The 18,877-nt window shown below is 42.3% G+C and overlaps 1 protein-coding gene across 1 annotated transcript in view; it reads left to right on the plus strand.

Annotated features, from left to right (window-relative positions):
* CFAP54 (cilia and flagella associated protein 54) overlaps positions 1 to 17,835 on the plus strand; it is a 214,072-nt gene extending 196,237 nt beyond the window's left edge. The window contains exon 68 of the mRNA XM_016221795.2: positions 17,555 to 17,835. Within this exon, the coding sequence (XP_016077281.2) occupies positions 17,555 to 17,674 (120 nt within the window). The 3' untranslated portion in view covers positions 17,675 to 17,835. The remainder of the gene's footprint in view (positions 1 to 17,554) is intronic.
* Positions 17,836 to 18,877: the final 1,042 nt, after the last annotated feature.

Raw genomic sequence — 18,877 nt, forward strand, 5'->3', positions numbered from 1 at the left:
AAGACACTGACAGCACAGTGAGGTAGCCGCCTGGGACAGTGCAGAGTACCCTTTCTCTAGGTCTTGAGGTAGCATATTGAGGTGGGAGGGGTGTAAGTTTGTAGGGAAAGGGTGGGAGAAGCTGGGGCAGTTCACACTTAGTGGTTCTCGTTTCTCAATGAAGTAGAGGCAAGTTTATCTGCTGTTGGAGTTGGGTAGAGGGTTGAGGGTATGGTCTTCTGAGTGGGGGGAGAAGTGAAGGCCTGGAATAATCAGAGTCGTTGAATGTGACGGGCAGGAAAGCTGACCAAGGAGAAATAAAAGGAGTGAGGGCCACATGGATATTTAAGAGTCACTGATATGTTGGGGCACTAGGCTACTTGGCTTGTGATGTTTCTCCAGCAACAAACACTTGGCTTCCTGGACACGGGAGTGAGGCAGATGCAAGAGAAGAGGCACGTGCAGGTGAGATGCTAGTGCGACCGCCGACAGCGTGCAGGAGGCGCAGGGGGATGGGAGCAGCGCTGCGCTTCCTCACTCGGCTCAACAGGGCAGCACCGCCAGGGCGGACAGCCTGCTGTCTGCTGTGCTGTTCAGGCTCTGGTTGAACATAAAGTAGTTTATGCAGTGTTTTCTTTAAAATACTTGGAATTTAACCTAAAAACTCTCTAATAGTTAAATTCTAATGACTCAACTCCATTATTATGTACATTATTAATGTTCATTTCTTTTCACATTGCTAAATTTAGTGTACCCATGTTCTCTTATTTTTGATTCTAAAATGATTATTTTTGTATGTGTTTGTGATCAGATATTGACATCAACCACATGCTGGTCACCAAAATAATTATCATCTTTAAGATGATTTCAGTAAGAAGTATGGAGAGAGTAAAAGAACAGCTAGAGAGAGGCATAGAACCACAGATATGTTAATATATCTTAGTTTGTTTAGTCATTTGCATCTTTAATTTTATGACTGATGTATTGATTCTGTCATGTGACTACCTGTGCCCCATAGCCCTTCATGTTCTGATGACCCCTGCCTATCAGCTGAAATTATTGCTCCATAATGCTAGTATCTTATCTTTTGCTAGACTATCATGGAAAAATAGGTAATAACACATTAAACCTATGTCACTGTAACTCAGAGCCCTTCTTTCATCAATTTCTCTCAAGCCCATGGTTTATATCTCTGTATTTAATAGTTTTTATCAGAATGTGTTATAATAATATACTTTCATAATTGTCTCTGTTGTTAGGGCAGATAGGGTCTCACAGAAAAAGATCGGATCTTCTTATAGTTTTATTCTCAGTGACTCACCCAGTTTTGGCTCTCCCCCTGAGCCCTGCTCCCCTTTCCCCACCAAAGACAAATGTTTGTTAAATACATGAATGCTCATAATACACCTGCCAGGGATCCCCCTGGGTTGCAGTTCTAGTCTAGACATTAACAGTAACTTTAGACTCATTGATTTCATGCATTTGTGTAGTAAACATTTGACAAGTGCCTCCTCTGTGCCAGCCATTGGACTGGGCACTGAGACACAGAAGTAAAAGCCGAGTCCCTACATACGAGGGGGCCTGCAGTTTAGTGGGAGAGACAGACAAATACAGAAGCAGTTACTGTACAGTGTGCGGTAGAGGCCTGGGGGCCAAGCACCATTCCTCAGTAATTATATTAGTTAACATTCTGATACTATCTTGGCCTAATTCTGAAGGTGAGAAATTCCCTTTGGTGTCTTTTTAAGAAGGGTTCACTAGTTCCCTGTAAGAAATCAAGGGAGTAGAAGTTCCTATGGCCCATGGTTAGAAGTTTTAATTTCTTTGGAGAAGGATTGGGAGGCAGCAGAGGATCCTCGGGTAGGATTAAGCATGAGCGGGGCACACTGGGAAGCATGAGGAAGACTTCGGAAGACAAGGCTGGAAACGGGAGTCCCTGCTTTGGCGGTAGGCTCAGTGCTGAGGGCACGTTCAGAGCTTTGTTTATGGGGATGAAAGGGAATGGGACAAGCCCCCAAATCCCTGGACACAAAAGTCAATAAAGAGAAAAGTTTATTAAAAAGTCAGCCTAGTTTACAAGCTGCAGCTCCCCCTGGGAGCAGGAGTGAAAGACATTGTCGCCTCGAGGAGGCCGACAGAGAGGGGGGACGGCGCTGATGCTGACACGCATGGAGAAGGCGCCGGATCTGGCTCTAAGTGCATGATGGCTTCGCATGAAGATGAGAAAGGTTTACAGAGGCTGAAAAACCTGCCCAGAGTCGCACAGCTGGTGACTCACAGGTAGACCATCCGACTCCGGAGCCTGTGCTGTTTGCTGTTAGCATTGCATATTCCAGTTTGGGGCCTGCTGGCCGCCCAGGTGGAGGGGCTCAGCTGAGCAGTATGTTTCTGAGGGCGTTAGAGCCAGGGTTTGGGAAGTGATAGTGCGGTGTTAATGGACAGGCTCCAGAGCCAAATTGCTGGGCCCTAAATCCCCACCCAGCTCTGATATTTGCTAATTATATAACCACAGGCAGGTTGTTTCACCTCAGTGCTTCGCTTTCCCTATTTTAAGATGGGAATAAAAATAGTATTTATCTCAGAGTCTTTTTGTGTGAATTGCGTTAATCCATGTAAAACTTAGAATGGTGCCTGGCACAAACTGAGCAAAAGTAGTTACTGTTATCATCTAAGAGCTGAGTTCACTTGCAATGAGACCCTTTAAGTAGATTTGTTTCCCCAGGAGTGCTGCAGCACGAACAACAAACAGGATAAAGCCTCTGAGTACATTCCAGAAAGAGTGGCTGGAATAAAGCAGGTGCCAGGAATGGCTGCACGCCTCCCTTCTAACCAGTGCAGGCCCATGTTCATCTGCTCCAGTTACTGTTGTTATGTAACAAAGTGCCCCAAACTTAGCAGCACAAAATGACCGCCTCTCATTAGCTCAAGGATTCTGTGGGTCACATATTTGGAAAGGGCATAAGGGGGCAACTTGTCTCTGCTCCATGGTCTCTGGGGAATCAGCTGGGAGGACTCTGAGGTTGAGGATGATTCGGCTGCTGAGGCTGGAATCCCTCAAGGTGCGAGGCTCATTGGGTTTGGTTCTCCCTGCTGGCTGGGGGCTGGGGACTGAGGGTGGGAATGAAGATTGGGCTGTTGGCCAGGACAGGACACATGACCTCTTCGTGGTAGTTGGGCCACTGCACAGTATGGTGTCTGGGTTTCAAGAGTGAACCACCCCACCCCAGACCCCACCAAGAGAACCAGGCAGAAGCTCTGTCACTGTCTGAGTCACTATGTAACTTTGAAAGTTATATAATGACCCTTCCCCACTAGTCCCAGATCCATCCAGATTCAAGGTTGGACAGAGACCCCACTCCTTGATCGGAGGACTGTTGCAGCTGTTTGGGGAAAAGGCAATCTGCCAGATTCAATAAAACACTCCCAAATTTCTTGGCCTATTCCTTCTCTGAGCGGAGGCTGCTCCTGGCAACCTGCTCAGGCAATTTTTAAAATTAGTCGGTGTCGCTCCCCAAACATGCTAGGTGACTGTCATGGGGTTGCTGAGTGTGTCTGCACCCAGACAGGAGAGGTAAACTAGGCGGATTCTCAAGGTACTCTTTCAAATAACCTATGCAGATTTTCTGGGTGTTAGGCGGGGTTGCATGTAGCCCTACATATGTGGATCAGCTTCCACTTCACTTTTTCTAGGCTCTTAAATCCTAGAGGGTAGGTAGGGCTAGGCTGTTTAACCTCCTTTGGCTAATTTTACTACATTTCCGTGTGCCTCTTCCTTTTAACAAAATACCCCAAATGGTGTCAGTGACAATATTCTCTTTAAGCTGTCATTTACGTCATTGGGCACAAGGTTCCACATATTCCATAGTCGGTGTTTACTAAGTCTTAAAAAACTAAATCTATAACTTGTTGATCCAGTTGAGAGTTTCAGGCTGTTGTTATTATTTGTATCAGCCAAGAGTCTTTTGTTTTCTTTCTTTGTTTTATACCAGCCAAGAGCTGTCTGGATAGATTTTAGGGGCATCTAGAATTGCATCTTCCTTCTGTGAGACATTACCATTCTGTCCTCAAGTAAAGAGCGTCCTTTGTGTGTAACCACAAGACATCCACTTAATATTCTCTTTTTCTTTAGAAGACAATCCGGGCTGACATCAGCTCCTCGCTGCTTTTAAACACAGTGCCGACTTTGATTCCAGCCGCTCACTGTTCACTTCTGTCACATTTGGCTAAGGCAGAAAGAAAGCCCCCAAGAAAAGGCCAGGCTATTAATGTGCTCTTCAAAATGCTAAGAAAAGGCTAAGCTGTTTATAGCGTTTTCGAAATGCTCATCTCTAGGAGACTCGCCAGCAGTGGTGTCAAGGTGAAACCCGCTCTGCTTCATCAAGGAACCCAGCGCCTTTGTGTTGTCCGTGCTCAACGTATTGGTCCTGCTTTTGTTAGGCGTGTGGTTGGGAGGTGTAATGGCACCTGGATATAATTTAAACTAAAATATCATCCTGGAGCTGATACGGTATATTTACTATAACAGCGGCCAGAGGTGTGTTCACTGCTTGATAAAGCAAACCTGGCTCCATTCAGGATGTAACTGTATCTCAGAGTCAAAGGGAAACTCTCCCTGAAATTTAGTATAACTTCCAAGGAGGTGAGAGGCAGGGGGTGTCATTAGCAAATGTGTTCACTGTGTTCTGTTTCCCTGAAAATGGAGTTAAATGTTTACTTTCATTTAGTTCATTCATTTTGCTAAATGGGTTTGTCTTGATTAAAAAACTGGACGTTTAACAGTGGGATTAGGTTTTCATGCTGGTTTTTGCCTCATATAGTTGAGTCAGTTGGCAACTTTTTGGAAATTCTCTGGACAAATTTTCCTTATAATTGCATGAATTCCCAAAGAAGCAGCAGGTGCACATTTACCCATTTTTCTTGTTAATACTTTCGGCACTAGCTGTTTGAGATTTTTGTTTTTATTCCACCTGAATCTCAGGCAGCTAATGCCACTACGTTCTTTTCTCAGCCACCCGAGAGAGCATAGTGCAGTGCGAAGGGCACCCGGCAGGCACCCTCTAGCCCCAGTGTTGCCCTTGTGGGCCAGTCATTCACCTGTAAACACCTCAGGTCAGCCAGATTCCATTGACGGTCTCGAAAGCGATGCATCTTAGTGGATAAAGACATGGGTTTTTTTCCTGTTCCCATCATCCGCTGCTGTGTGACTGTGAGCAGGGTACTTGACTACCTTATCTGCGCATCAGTCACAGCCACTCCAAGATGAGATTGATGTGGGCTCACATTAGAAACAGCAAGCAGCCAGTGAGTGTGGTGCCCATACAACCCCAGTGGTAAGCGTTCAATGCCCCATGGTCCTCTTTATCTCTCCCAGCCTCGCAGTGACGGAAATGAGTCATTCCTTCATTGGACCCTTAGCAGCTCCCTTTATTAGTGGCCTCTGGCCTGTCTAAAAGTTTGCTAATTTTCTAAAGAATGAAAGGATACTTAATAGATGTATTCTTAGTATTATTTTTCAGCCATCGTTTTCAAACTAAATTTTTTTGTTTTGAGGTAATGGTAGATTCACTTGCAATGATAAGTAATATAGAGAGATCCTGTGTGCCCTTTACCCAGTTTTCCCCAGTGGTAACATCTTGCCAAACCATAGCACGGTATCACCACCAGGATTCTGACAGTAATAAAGTAGCATACAGAACGATTTCATCATCACAGGGACTCCTCCTCATCCTCTCACAGCTACTCCAGCTTCCATCCCACCCCGTCCCCGACCCCGACCCTGACCCTTGACAATTACTAATCTAGTCTCCATTGCTATCATTTTGTCATTTCACAAATGTTGCATTTAATGGGGGCTGGCATTTTTTTACTCAGCATTATTCCCCAGAAAGCCATTAAACTATGCATTTGATGAACCAAGAATCCGAATGAATATTGACACATTTTATTTCGGTAACAGAATTATCGCTAGCCAGAAGGGCTTAACGTGGTGCCTGGCGCCTGGTGCGTAGCAAACTCCCCGGAGGCCCAAGGGCGGTCCCCGCTGCAGCTGCCTCGCCCGCCTCCTCTCTGTCCTCTTGCCCCGCCTCTGCTTCCCACATCCGCTCATTGATATTGACGGAGGCCCATTGGTCAGGTTAAAAAATTCTAAAAAGAGTTAAGTGAAGTAATTTGTGTGAAAGTTCTTTGTAAATTACAAACTCTGTCAGACTTTGTATCAGAAATTGCTGGTCTGTGCTGGCCACATTCTCGGAATGGTGTGCAGGTGCTCGCGGTGCATGCGACGTGAACAGAGGGGTCAGCGAGCAGGCTTCCCCACGTGCACGCGAGGCCTGCCCTCCAGTTGCTCCTCCAGCAGGAGCTGCCAGCCAACGGAGCTTTGATCCTGAGCAACAAAGTCCCATGAACAAAACACAAACGTCAGTTCACGTTCTTTATAAATCCTTTGCTCTAAAAAAGAGCCTCCTGCTTCTAGTTGCCAGACATTAAGACCAGTGAGCTCCTTCATAAAAGCATCAAGAAATGCCCAGTACTGTTCGAACTCGAGAGTTTCCATTTCTGTATCTCAGGTGAAAAGCCCCCAAGCAGACCCAAACCAATCCTCCTGGAGGGAAGCCAGCTTCACTGTACTCATTTCTTCCTGTAACGTTGCTGCTGAGATTCAACGTCCTTCCTCTAAGTGGAGTTCATTCCATCCTGACTGATGGAATTTCCCCTGTTCAGAAGTAGGGTAAGGGCAGAGCAAGCTTGCTCGGGCATACGTACATGTTTGAGTCAGGATGGGGTAGGCTAGGCTGAGCTAACAAATAACCCTACATCTCAGCGGCAATAAAGGTTTATTTCTTTCTCATGCAAAGTCCAGTGTAGGGCGGTGGCTCTCCTTCAGCCTGTAACTCTGCTGTCTGGACTACTTGGCCTCCAGGGTCACCACCGCAGGAGAAGACGGCTAGGGAGCTTACAAGATTGTTTCAGGTGGGGCGGCCATATGTGCCAGTTTGCCTGTGACAATCACAACGTATACCTGTTGGGCAGTGGTTAATATGTCTCCTTTTGTTTTATTCTCAAAAGCCATCCAGTTTAGACAGTAAATTAGGCTGACCATTTCTGAGAGCCAGCTATTGTAACACCTGCCCATACCCTGTTGGCCTCCAGCTAACGAGCAAGGGCGCAGAGAACTGTAGAAGAGCTAATACGCATTTCAGTGAACACCAAAGACTTCCGGCACAACAGGCATTCTCAGGAATGCCACGGATTTTTAAACAGAATTAACTCCTTAACTTTAATTACCAGGATTGTGTTGAGCAGATATGACATAGATATGATATTCTTATGACCGAAACCGTCTCATGTAGTCACGCATTGTGCTGGGCTGAACCGTGCTGCCCCCAACCCCGGCTGTCCACATCTGATCCCCGGACCTGTCACCTTACAGATGTGATTAAGTTAAGGCTATTGAGGCGGGGAGATTATCCCGGGTTATCCAGGTTGTCCCTCGCTGTAGTCAGAGGTTCCTTACAAAAGGGAGCAGAGGGAGATTTGACAACAGGAGAGAAGGCAATGTGATGGTGGGAGCGGAGGCTGGAGGGATGTGTATTGAGGGTGGAAAGGGGGCTGCACGTCCAGGACACAGGTGGCCTCTGGGAGCCTCTAAAAGGCACAGAAACCGATTCTCCCCTTAGAGCCTCCAGGAGGAACCAGTCCTGTTGGCATCTTGACTTTAGCGCAGTGGAACTGATTTCGGATTTCTTATTTCCAAGACTACAAGAGAATGAATGTGTGTTGTAAGCTATCAGGCTTGTTGTAAACTTGTTATAGCAGCAATACGAAATTAATACATACGTACATTCCAGAGTTCAGCATGTGACTGGATTTCTGTTTTGAGTTAAGGTAGATACTATTATTATCTTTATTTTACGGGTGAGAAATTGAAGCCTGAAGAGTTTCAGTGACTTGCCCAAGTCCCCTCAGCTAGTGTGAGAGCCAGGATCACGCCTAGGCAGACCGGCCCTTCAGACGTGCTCCTAATCACTCTGCCCTACTCTCTCCCCCTACTGCCCACTGCCCTCCGAACTCCCTCCCACCATGTCTGTCAACCTCAAAATGCCAGAATGCCCCTGCTCCCTGGAATCTCCTCTCACTCCCACCCGACTTCAGTCTCTTGCTCTTCCCACGGGCTCCATGGCACTCGGGACACATTTCCAGCATCTTTCAGCTTTTGGAACTTTTATGGACAGCTCTAGGTCTTCCATAGGGAATTTAGGCTTCTGGTGAAATTATTGAATTTCTTCATATTTAAGTTTTGGGGAAAATATTATTACTGAATCTTCTTCCTACTCTTTACTTTCTCATTCTCTTCCTCAGAAGCTAGAGAGGGGAATGTTCCTAAGAGTAAACAAAGTGATTAATAGACGTGATCCTGGACCTGTATTGAGCTTGTTTTACCATGAAGAAAAGAAGCATTGGAAATTTGTTGTATAAATTCTTACTTAGTTATTACTTGAAATCTCCCCTTAGCTTATCTTGGTTATATACTAGTATGCATTTTGCCATATGGCCCTTGTTTAATGGTTCTGTAGTTAACAACTGAATTAAATATGTATGCCTGCCATGGCCCCTGCACTGAGCCACCCAGCTCTCCCCTCCAGGACTGAAGAACTTATTTCCCAGCTCTGGGAATGTGCTGCCTGACAGCCATGAGCTCTCAGCCCTTTCTAAGAATTGCCCCTGGCCAGAGACATGGTCTCTTTCTTGGGGGAAGTCTGCATCCAATTCCTGGTTGATATGGGGGTACAAAGACCTGACCTCCCCCCCCACCATTAGAGACAGCTTGAAGGGCCACCCCAGCCCCTAAACCCCTCGAGGGGTTGACTGAGCGCTTTGTTGTATCTGCATTGCCCCATCTTCCCTCTCTGCCTAATTCTGCTTTCTTCCCTTTCTCCATGGGTGTTGATCCTAAGGGTATTCCCTCATGAACTTCCTGAAAGCCCTCTCGGGGTCTGCTTCCCAGGAACCTGAACTGCAAAATGAGTTAAAAATGAAAACTGAAGGTCCCTGACTGGTGATAAATACATAGGGGTGCTCAATCCTTATTTGTGGGAGCTAGACGTGTTCTAAAGGAACTAGGAAACATGCTTTCTGGCTTAAAGTTCATTTCTTAATGTAGAAGTAGGGAGAAAGCATGCTACACGTCACCCACTCATGATTAAAAATACATTCTGCAATGTGACCCATAGTTTAATCGCATTCTCTTTTGACCTCCATTTTAACAGTTAATTTACAAATGAAATGAACTCTATAAAACAAAGACTCCAGCCCACTTCCAGTCCTCAATAAATGCAGCCTTCCTTTCTTGGTGAAACAGTTTTTCCAGAGTATGAAAACAGGGCTTGAGAAAGCTTTAAAACCATTTTCTGAACATAAAGGCAGTGATGTAAAGTGAAATGGAATCATGCATAAGCACTAGATCAGAATTGATACCCTCGCATCTCCACAGGGAACCAGGAACAGACGTTCAGCTTTACAGCACACTGGATGTAGGCATTTCTGTTAAATCCCCCCGCCAAGAAACCTTTTCCTTCAGTTCTTCCCCCAAACCGCTGATTATGAGCGGGAACCTCTGGCCGCGTGCTCGCACCCAGCTCTGTGCCCTGTGCGCTTCGTTGATTGCATAACTCATGCTTTCTGTTCTGGTTAGAGCTTTTGAGGTTTTAAAGAGGATCTTCCCTGTTTGAGATCCGTTATTAGCTCTTTGGTGAAAAATACTTTCCTGGAGAGAAAGAGGGAGAGAGAGAGAGGAGCTGTTGTGTGCACAGCGGGTGACCGATTTCAAAGGCTCTTCTCTCTCTGGCCCTGGGACTCCGGAGCAGCCCCAATAAGCCTCCATACCTGCAGCCTAAACTTTTCCTTTTTTCTTAAGGGTCTCTTTTGGTCTTAAAGGATTAACTTCTTAATTAGTTTCCTATAAAAAGCACATACCCATGATGACGACATCGCTACCAGCCCTATCGCTTTTCATCAGGTGGTGCCTAGGATGGGCTTGGGGAGGGGTCTGAAGGGCCATGTGTGTGAAATAGGGGGCAAGAAAGAGGAGGGGTGCAGGAGAAACCGCCAGGCCCCACGTTTACTACCCTAGCAGCGCCCTAGCTTACATAATGCCAGGTGGAACGGTTGTGTGGTTTTCCTGACGCCAACCAGTTCGACAGTTCTGACACAACTGGGTGTCCAACAATTCAGTTCACTTCTGACACTACTACCCAGAGTTAGCGCAGGCCCCACAGATTAAGAGCTCATCCGAGAGCACCCCCACTTCAGGGGCCACCTGCGAACAAGGCGCCGGGCTACCTGCACCTCTGCCCAGCATGCTGCAAATGCGGGAGCTCCCGCAGTGCCCCTCAGGTTCCACAGTTCACTAGAATGACTCAGAGCTCAGGACGGCACTTTATGTAGGCTTACCAGCTCATTATAAAGGGCAGCACTGAGGAAGAGCTGAGAAGAAAACACGCGTAAGGCAAGATCCAGGGCGCCCAGGGAGTGGAGCTTCCGTGCCCCCTCTGGGTTTCCACCCTCTCGGCACATCCATGTGCCTGCCATCCAAGAAGCCCCTTGAAACCTGGCGTTATGGGGTTTTTTATAGAGCTTTCATTACCTTGGCAGGATTGTTTTTAAGTCATTTCTTTCATGGCTGTGACTCAGTGTTCCAAGGTACTTGAAAGGAGACAAAGTTAAATCCATTCATATCACAAAGCCCATGATTTTTTATATTCATTTATCAATTAATTACAAGAGCTGGCAAACATAACTGGTTAGGGGAAATTTGTCTCTCTCCCTTTTTTTTCTTGGTCATTAACACTTAGAATCAATGAAAAGATGACTGCCATTATGCTGAGAGAAGCAAGAAGAGGTCTCAAAGTAGATGCTCAATAAAAACTCATTGGATTGAGGAAAGTTGTAGATACTTTGACAACTATGTGATTTTTCTTTCAACCACAGAAAATTGTTGGAACAAAAGTCCAGAAGTAATAAAATCTTTCATTATGATAGAATCTAGTTTTCATGCAGAAATGCATATAAAACACAGTAGAGCATTGGCAAATAATCTTTAACTCTCCAATGCCTTTCAAAATTCTCGTCAACAATTTTAAGTCCAGGCCAGATTGTAATGAAACCCTTCACTGTGCCCCAACTTGATTAACTTTCTTTCCCTTTTTTGTACGATTTCAGACTTTTGCTCTCTCTAGGCAGGCAAAAACATCACCATTTCTTTAATATTGCTCTTTCACACATAACCTACTTGAAAGAATTTACGGTCTGCTACCTGCCAAGCTGTTTTCTTCCTTTCTCTCTACAAAGCTTTTCGTAATCCAGGAAAAGAAACAAGGATTTGCTGGTACCTTATTTTGGACAGTTTGGACTCAAAGCTCTTTACAAAAACATAAAAGACTTCTCAATGATTATACGATTGACAATCTTGTCTCTACTGAATGACAAAGGAAGACATTCAGTGATTTTACTTGACCTTAGCTTTACTTGAGAAATTCCCTGTGGGAGGCCTAGAACTTTCCAAAAGCTGAAGCTAGAAAACTGTCTAGATGACTACTCAGCCCCTGGGAGAGGAGCCTGAAGTCAGGTGGGAGTGGGAGGCCAGGCTTCAGGGAGCGTGGGCATCTCGTGGTTGACAGACAGATGTGGTTGGAGGGGGTTAGGAGGACAGTTGGGCAGCAGGGAGACAGACGGGGACGGAGTGGTTAGCGCGCGTTCTGAGGAGCCAGCCCGCCCAGGCATGGTCCTGCCTCTCACGCTAGCTGAGAACCTTGGGCAAGTCACATAAAGTCTCTGTGTTCACATTGTAAAAAATTATGTGGGCTCGCTTAAATGTCCAGGTAAATCAGTATTGAGTAGATACAGATCAAGAAACATGCCTAAAGAAATACTTTACCTGTTAATTCTGCCATTTTACTTGAAATCTTGTAAATTTTATTTTTTAAATCTTGAATTCTCTAGGAAGAAGGTATAATTCTGACTTCCTAAAGCACATTCAAATCCTCTTAATATGTATTTATGGCACTGATATACTTTGGCTATGAGATCAGTTTAGCATGTTCACTGAACTCAACATTTTTAAAAACTGGACTTCATTGTTTTGATGATAGTCACTTTTTATTTTATTGTTTAATAAAATGTTTATTTCAAAAAATACCTTGACTATATTTATGTTGTTTCTTTCTATTCCTAATTTAAATAGAAGTTTTAGAAATAATAAGGCTCAATAGCCCTTTTGTGAGTTAACATTACTTTGAAATTTGTAGCTGTTGCAATAAGGCAAGATAATAAAATCAGTAATATAAATATTAAAAAATAATGAAATTATATTTCTTTTTAAACAATATGGTTGTAAAACCAAATAATTTTAAAATGTTAGATTAAGAGAATCTGAAAAGTGGCTGACATGAAAATCAATAACCCTCTACTAAGAATAACCATTTAAAATGGAAATTTTTACTCTTCATTCACAACAATAACAAAACTATAAAATGCCAAGGAATAAATTAAACAAAAATAGTACCTGATGTATGTAATAAAAGGATGAGTTTTAGTAGCAAACAGCTTTACAATGCCATTTATTAAATAAACCTTCCTCTTCCCCCTGGATTGAAGAGTCAGGTAGTTAATGACAACCTGTCATCACTTCTAATTAACACTGTATGGAGAGTCTTACCAGTGAAATAGAGGAAGAAAAATAAAGAGGTATGATTGTGGGAAAGGGAGGGATAAATTCTCATCATTTACAGGTATAGAAAATCCAAAATAGCCTTAAAAAAAAAACCCTCTTAAGATGGATAAATGAATTTAGCAAAGTTCATATATACAATATCAATGAAAATATACATTTTATTTCTGTATAGTAGAAAACGTTAGATATGAAATTTTTAAGAAGCTATCACTTAAAGTTAGAAAATCTACATGGAAATGCAAATGACTTAGTCTGGCCAAGACCATCTAGACAAAGAAGAAAGCTGCTGGACTTACACTTATAGTTTTCAAGTCTTATTAAAGAGCTACAATAACAGTGTGGATCAGTGTAACTATAGGTATAGACCAAGGGAACAGAATAGAGTCCAGAAGAGATCCACACATGCGCCGTCCATGGTTTATGTCAAAGGTGACTCTTCAGTACAGTGAGGAAAGAATAGCCTTCAACAAATGGATCTGGGTCAGTTGGGTATCTACACAGAAAAATTATGATGCTTTGATCCCTACCTCACAATAGATACAGAATCAGTTCTGAATTGATTGTGGAACTAACTGTGACAAGTAAACAATAAAGCGTCTAGAAGAAATCATAGATTGTCTTCATGACTTTTGTAATGGCAGAGCTTTCAAAATTGGACCTATGGAAAAGTACCAGTTATAAGGGGAAAGAGTAATAAATTGGACTGTATTTTAAGACACTATTAAGAGTGGTTAGAGCATTGGCACAAGCACTAAAAGGGTCACGGGTTCGGTTCCCAGTCAAGGGCACGTATCTGGGTTGCAGGTTTGTTCCTCTGCCCGGGTCAGGGTGTGTGTGGGAGGCAACCAATTGATGTGTCTGTCTCACATCAATGTTTCTCTCTCCCCCCTCCCTTCCTCTCTTCCATTCTCTCCAAAAAGCAATGGAAAAATATCCTCAGGTAAGGATTAACAAAAAAAGAATTAAAAAAAAATGATGTGGCATTGGAGAAAAGATGTGGAATTGGAGAAAAATATTTACATATACCCGACAAAGGACTGGTTTCTAGATTATATTAAGAATTCCCATATATATCAGTAAGAAAAAGACAACTCAATATTAGACAAAAGGCATGCATTTCAAGAGAGACCAATAAACATATGTTTAATATTACTAGTTGTTAGGGACATGACATTAAAAACATGAAGAGATATCTCAAAACTTACCACGTAATGTCTAAAATTAAAAAGTGAAATGATCAAAGTGTGTGAAGATGCGGAGTAACTGACTTCCTCATACATTACTGGTGGGGGTATCAATTGGCCAATCACTTTAGAAAACTGGTAAAATCAGCTTAAAGATAAATATGTGCATAACCAATGTCCCAGAACATTCCATTTTTATGTATATACCTCACAAAAATGTGTACCTATGTATACCAAAAGGCTTGCTGATTCATAACAGCAAAAAAATTGAAATGAAGTTTTTAAAGAATGTGAAATAATCTAAATGCCCAGCATCTGGAAGATTCATTAATAGTGATACATTCATACAATGGAAATTATGCATCAATAAGAATGAACAGATTATTGTTAATACTCAATGACAGCTATGAATCGGAGGAACATAACGTTCAGCAAAAACAGCAGCCACAGAAGAGTACGTATTTTTTATCTACTTAAATACAGTTAAAAATATATAGTTAAAAAACTAAAATATTGGCACAGAAGCCAGAATAGCAGTTACTGTGATGGAAGGAGGGCAGGATTGGTGACTAGGAGGGAGCACCAGGGGACTTTCGGATGCCAGTTATGTTCTATGTCTTATTCTGAGTGATGGTTATGAGGATGGGTTTGTTTGGGAGGGAAAATCAAGTTGTACACTTAAGATTTCTCCTTTTTCTGTCCGTATATTATACTTCAGTGAAAAGTTTATTTAAAGAATTGTGTCAGCAACAGAAAAATGTAGTCTACTGTGTTGTAGCCTAATAGAAATAGCTGGAATCTGCAGCATTAGACTTGTCCACCAAAGGACTTAAATGCCTTGGTGCCTAGAAAGGCAGGAGCAATAACACAAGGGTAAGTTCTGACATTTCAGGGTAATTTGTGTTCGTAGGACAAGCAAGAATTAATAACTCCAGGATGACAGCTATTTTTATTGTACCTTCCTGACCCGCAGCTTCCACTTGTGGCCTCCATAAATAAAGTCAGCAATTCATCTCCGTCCTTCGACAAATGGCCACTTGTTTCTGCAGGTTCATTGTCAAGGGTGAGAGGCCAAAGTGCTCTATTTGGATCTAGTGTATAAATTATGTCATAAAGATACTTCTAATGTTATCTAAAACTCACTTGGCTCCTTTTTTTTGTTTAAACACTCATCTTTAACATGAGAAGAATTCTACAATTACAGAGGTACAGCACCAGAGAAAGCACATATGTTTTAATGTTAATTATTATTTCTGTGTATACTACTTTCAAAATTATCTACTAAAGATATTATTGGACATTAGGCCTTTCATTATCATATAATAAACGGAATGTTTAGTGCAATTAAATAGCAGGAAGATATAACCAAATTAACCACTGTAATCACATATATTTTCAACATATCAATAAACTAGTTAATGTTAGCTCTCCAAGATGTTTCCCGTTTTTTAATGATGAAAAATAGTCATTAAATGGTAAAGAAAGGTTTATAACATTCCATAATAATATGCTACCCTGGGTTTGAAAATCCCCACATATGTTTCTGATTGAAGTATTAATTGCCCGAACCTACGTGGTAAGTAATCTGGCAGCAAATGTTAAAAAGTAGAATGTAAACACCCTTTGACTAAACCAACCCCCTTGGGCAATCAGTAATACAGAAATTGAAGCACTTGTACCCAGGAGATATGTAAATACAGGGTGTTCCCCCAAAACGTATACACACATGTTGAATAATTATAAAGGCAGTGTTTATTAAAATACGCTTCATTTTCAAAATTGAGCTATCAGCTGTTAAAGTATGTACACATTTTTTGGGGACACCCTTCAGACAAGCATGTACAAAAACTAGAAACAACCTCTTTGGTGAATGATTGAATAAATTGGGATATGTCCATCCCATGCATTATTAAATAGCCATTAAAACTAAGTGTTCAGTAGTGACAATAAAACATAGCCTTTGTTGGGTGTTTGTGATGAGCACCCTTCTAAGTACAGTTGACCCTTGAACAACACAGATTTGAACTGGGTGAGCCCATTTGTATGTGGATTTTAAAAATAAATACCTACAGTACTATAAATGTATTTTCCTTGTGATTTTCTTTTTTCTAGCTTTCTTTATTGAAAGAATATAGTACATAATACATATAACATACAACATAGGTGTTAATCAACTTTTTATGCTATCTGCTAAGGCTTCCAGTCAACAGTAGGCTATTAGTAGTTATTTTGGGGGGGGGTTAAAAATGTTATATGCGGATTTTCAACTGTGTGGGAGGATTGACACCCCTAATCCCAGCATTGTTCAAGGGTCAACTGTATTTTACATGTGTACACTCATTACATTCTTGTAACAACAGTGATGATTATTTCCGCTTTATGGGTGAGAAAATTAAAGTCACAGCACATCAGGTAGCTTCCCTAAGCTCACACTCCTGGCATGTGGCGAGGGCTGGATCTGAACCAGACAGTCTTCTTCCAGAGTGCGCACTCCTCGCCTCCACGTGCTTATTCTGCCTCCCTGAGTGGATGGAGGGATTCCTCTTATATGTTGGTGACTGAAAAACAATGAATGGAAATCTAGTTATTCTATTTCAAAAAAAAAAAAAAGAAAAGAAAAAGAAAAGTCCCATGTGAAGATGCATGTGTACGAGGATCTTAACAGTTTCGGAAGGAAGAATGCTCCTCAGACTGGTGACTGATGGCTCCAAGATTCAGCAAGAAAGGGGATATAATTTTTATTTATTCACTTCTTTATCATTTGAAGTTATAGAAAACGCTGGGATACTTCTGTCATTTTTTTAATCCAATAACATGGGGAAAAAGAAATAAAAACTAGCCTCCATTTTTAGTTTCATTATGTTTTCTTGAGAATATAACAGGTTTATTTAACAAGTAGACAACTTGTCCTCTACTTTTTTACCAGGATTCAGGCCCACAAGGATCTAACTCATTAGGGTCCTTCTACATGACATCACTGATCTTCAAAAGTATTCGACAAATATCTAGACCTGCATGAAGTGGGCCTCCAGTAAACATTTGTTTCCTTTCCTTCATGTTTTTCTCCCATTTCTGCCCTTGTCCCAACCAAATAACCAGTGCTACGATCACAAAAGCAGTCTTAGTTCCCATTTTTCAGGCTCTCAGCTGACTTTGGCTACACTAGTCCTTGGCGTGGTAGTGCAGCGCCTCTTTCAGAGAGAATTGAGCTCCTAACATAATTTGCTTCCCTGTGGCAGGACTTAAGCTCAAAACGAGAGAGGAAGATTTGTCAACTGGGCAACCTGCTGTCGGGAAAGCATCCCATTAGGAACAGGGCCAAACGTCCTTCATTTAGAATCATACACAATGCTTATGTAAATACAAATAGTCCATATTTCTAGGAGTATCTGCTGTTTTATAGGCTCAACTTTACAGATTCATACATATGAATCTCTACACTGTTTTATAGACTCATAGATGTGAATCGCAATAGGATGTAAAATGACATATGTGACATTTCAGCAGTGTAGAGGTGCAACGCTGTGCGTTACTTTAGGCAAGAATTAAGGATCTTTCACATAAAATTATTATATGGAATTGATAGCTGTTTATTTTGAGAACTGTACTTCGGTCAACAGTTGGAAACAGTGCATTTCATGAACGTCTTTATGCTTTTTCTCAGGTTCCGTTTAAGGTCTCACTGCTGGCCATACTCAATCTCGAGAGACTTTTCGATCTTGCTAACGGCTGCATCGTCTCGGGAGGAAGCCTTTTCAACTGGATTGTGTCGATTATTCCCTGAACGTTCCTTGCGTGTTACCCTCACGAAGGATTTCATTGTTACTGTCGTCTTTGGTTTGAAATAAGTTTTAGACTGTCTCTTACAACAAACAAAATAAAATTGTTTTCTTACCTAAGCTCAATTTCCTTAAAAACTATAGTTTTGAATAACGTTTCACATTGCATTTGAATTAAATGACAATGCTGTTGCTCATGAAGACGTCTCGCAGAGCTGTTCATAGAAAATATGTTTGTACACAGTGCAGCTATTCCCGTGTTGATGTAGTATGTTTAGGTTGTCTTTAGATGTGTCTGTATCACAAGACTGCATGAAGCCAGTGGCTCTCAGCTGGGGGAACTGTGCGTCTAGGATGACATCTGGCAATCCCCGAAGACATTTTCAATTATTGTAACTGGAAGGAGGATGCTGCGGGCATCTAGTGGGGAGGAGCTAGGGATGCTGCACATTTACAGTTCCCAGGAGAGCGCCCCACAACCAAGTCAGTGATTTAAGCCGCTGTTTCCTCACCAGTAGAATGGGAATATTAGTAGGATGGCCGTGTGGGTTAAATGAAGAGAGATGGTGTAAGAAGGGACTGAGCGCAATACCTGAGGGAGTAACGGTCATCGTGCTGAGAATTTTCATTCCCCTGCCAAGCCAGAAGGGGATCACACATTTCCAACTCATTGACAGCCTAGCTAGAATCGTCCTAGGATCCTACATAGAGGAGATGAGTCTTGAGCAAGACTTTTCATTATAAGGATTTGGATTGAAAATTTGCTAGTAGGCAGGATGCTGTAAAAGAATAAAGGCATAAAAATGAAAATGAATATGATGTGTGTGCAGAGGACTCTGCTGCTACCTTTCTGGAGTGGACAGCCATAGTAGAAAATCAGAAAATCCAAGGTGGAACTAGAGTGAAGTCAGTGGGCTTGGTTCCTATATAATAGGGAACCATTACCGGTGGTTAAGGGGAGGAGTGGCAAATGCCAGGCACTGGTAGACAGTCAGTAAATGGTGAGTGAGTGAAAAGAAATGAATGAATTGATTAACTAATGAAATGAATGATGGCCTGGCTTTCAGGGAAAATAAGTATGCAGGGTTCATTGGCAAGGGAAGAAACGAAGGCAAGAAAACCAATAGGAAAGAGAAAAACAAAAATATTTTCCAGGGAATTCAGAAGAATAATCGCCTGATTGCTCTTCTATGAAATAAAGTTTGGGT

This window comes from Miniopterus natalensis, chromosome 2, assembly GCF_054644295.1.
Source record: "Miniopterus natalensis isolate mMinNat1 chromosome 2, mMinNat1.hap1, whole genome shotgun sequence".
Lineage (NCBI taxonomy): Eukaryota > Metazoa > Chordata > Mammalia > Chiroptera > Miniopteridae > Miniopterus > Miniopterus natalensis.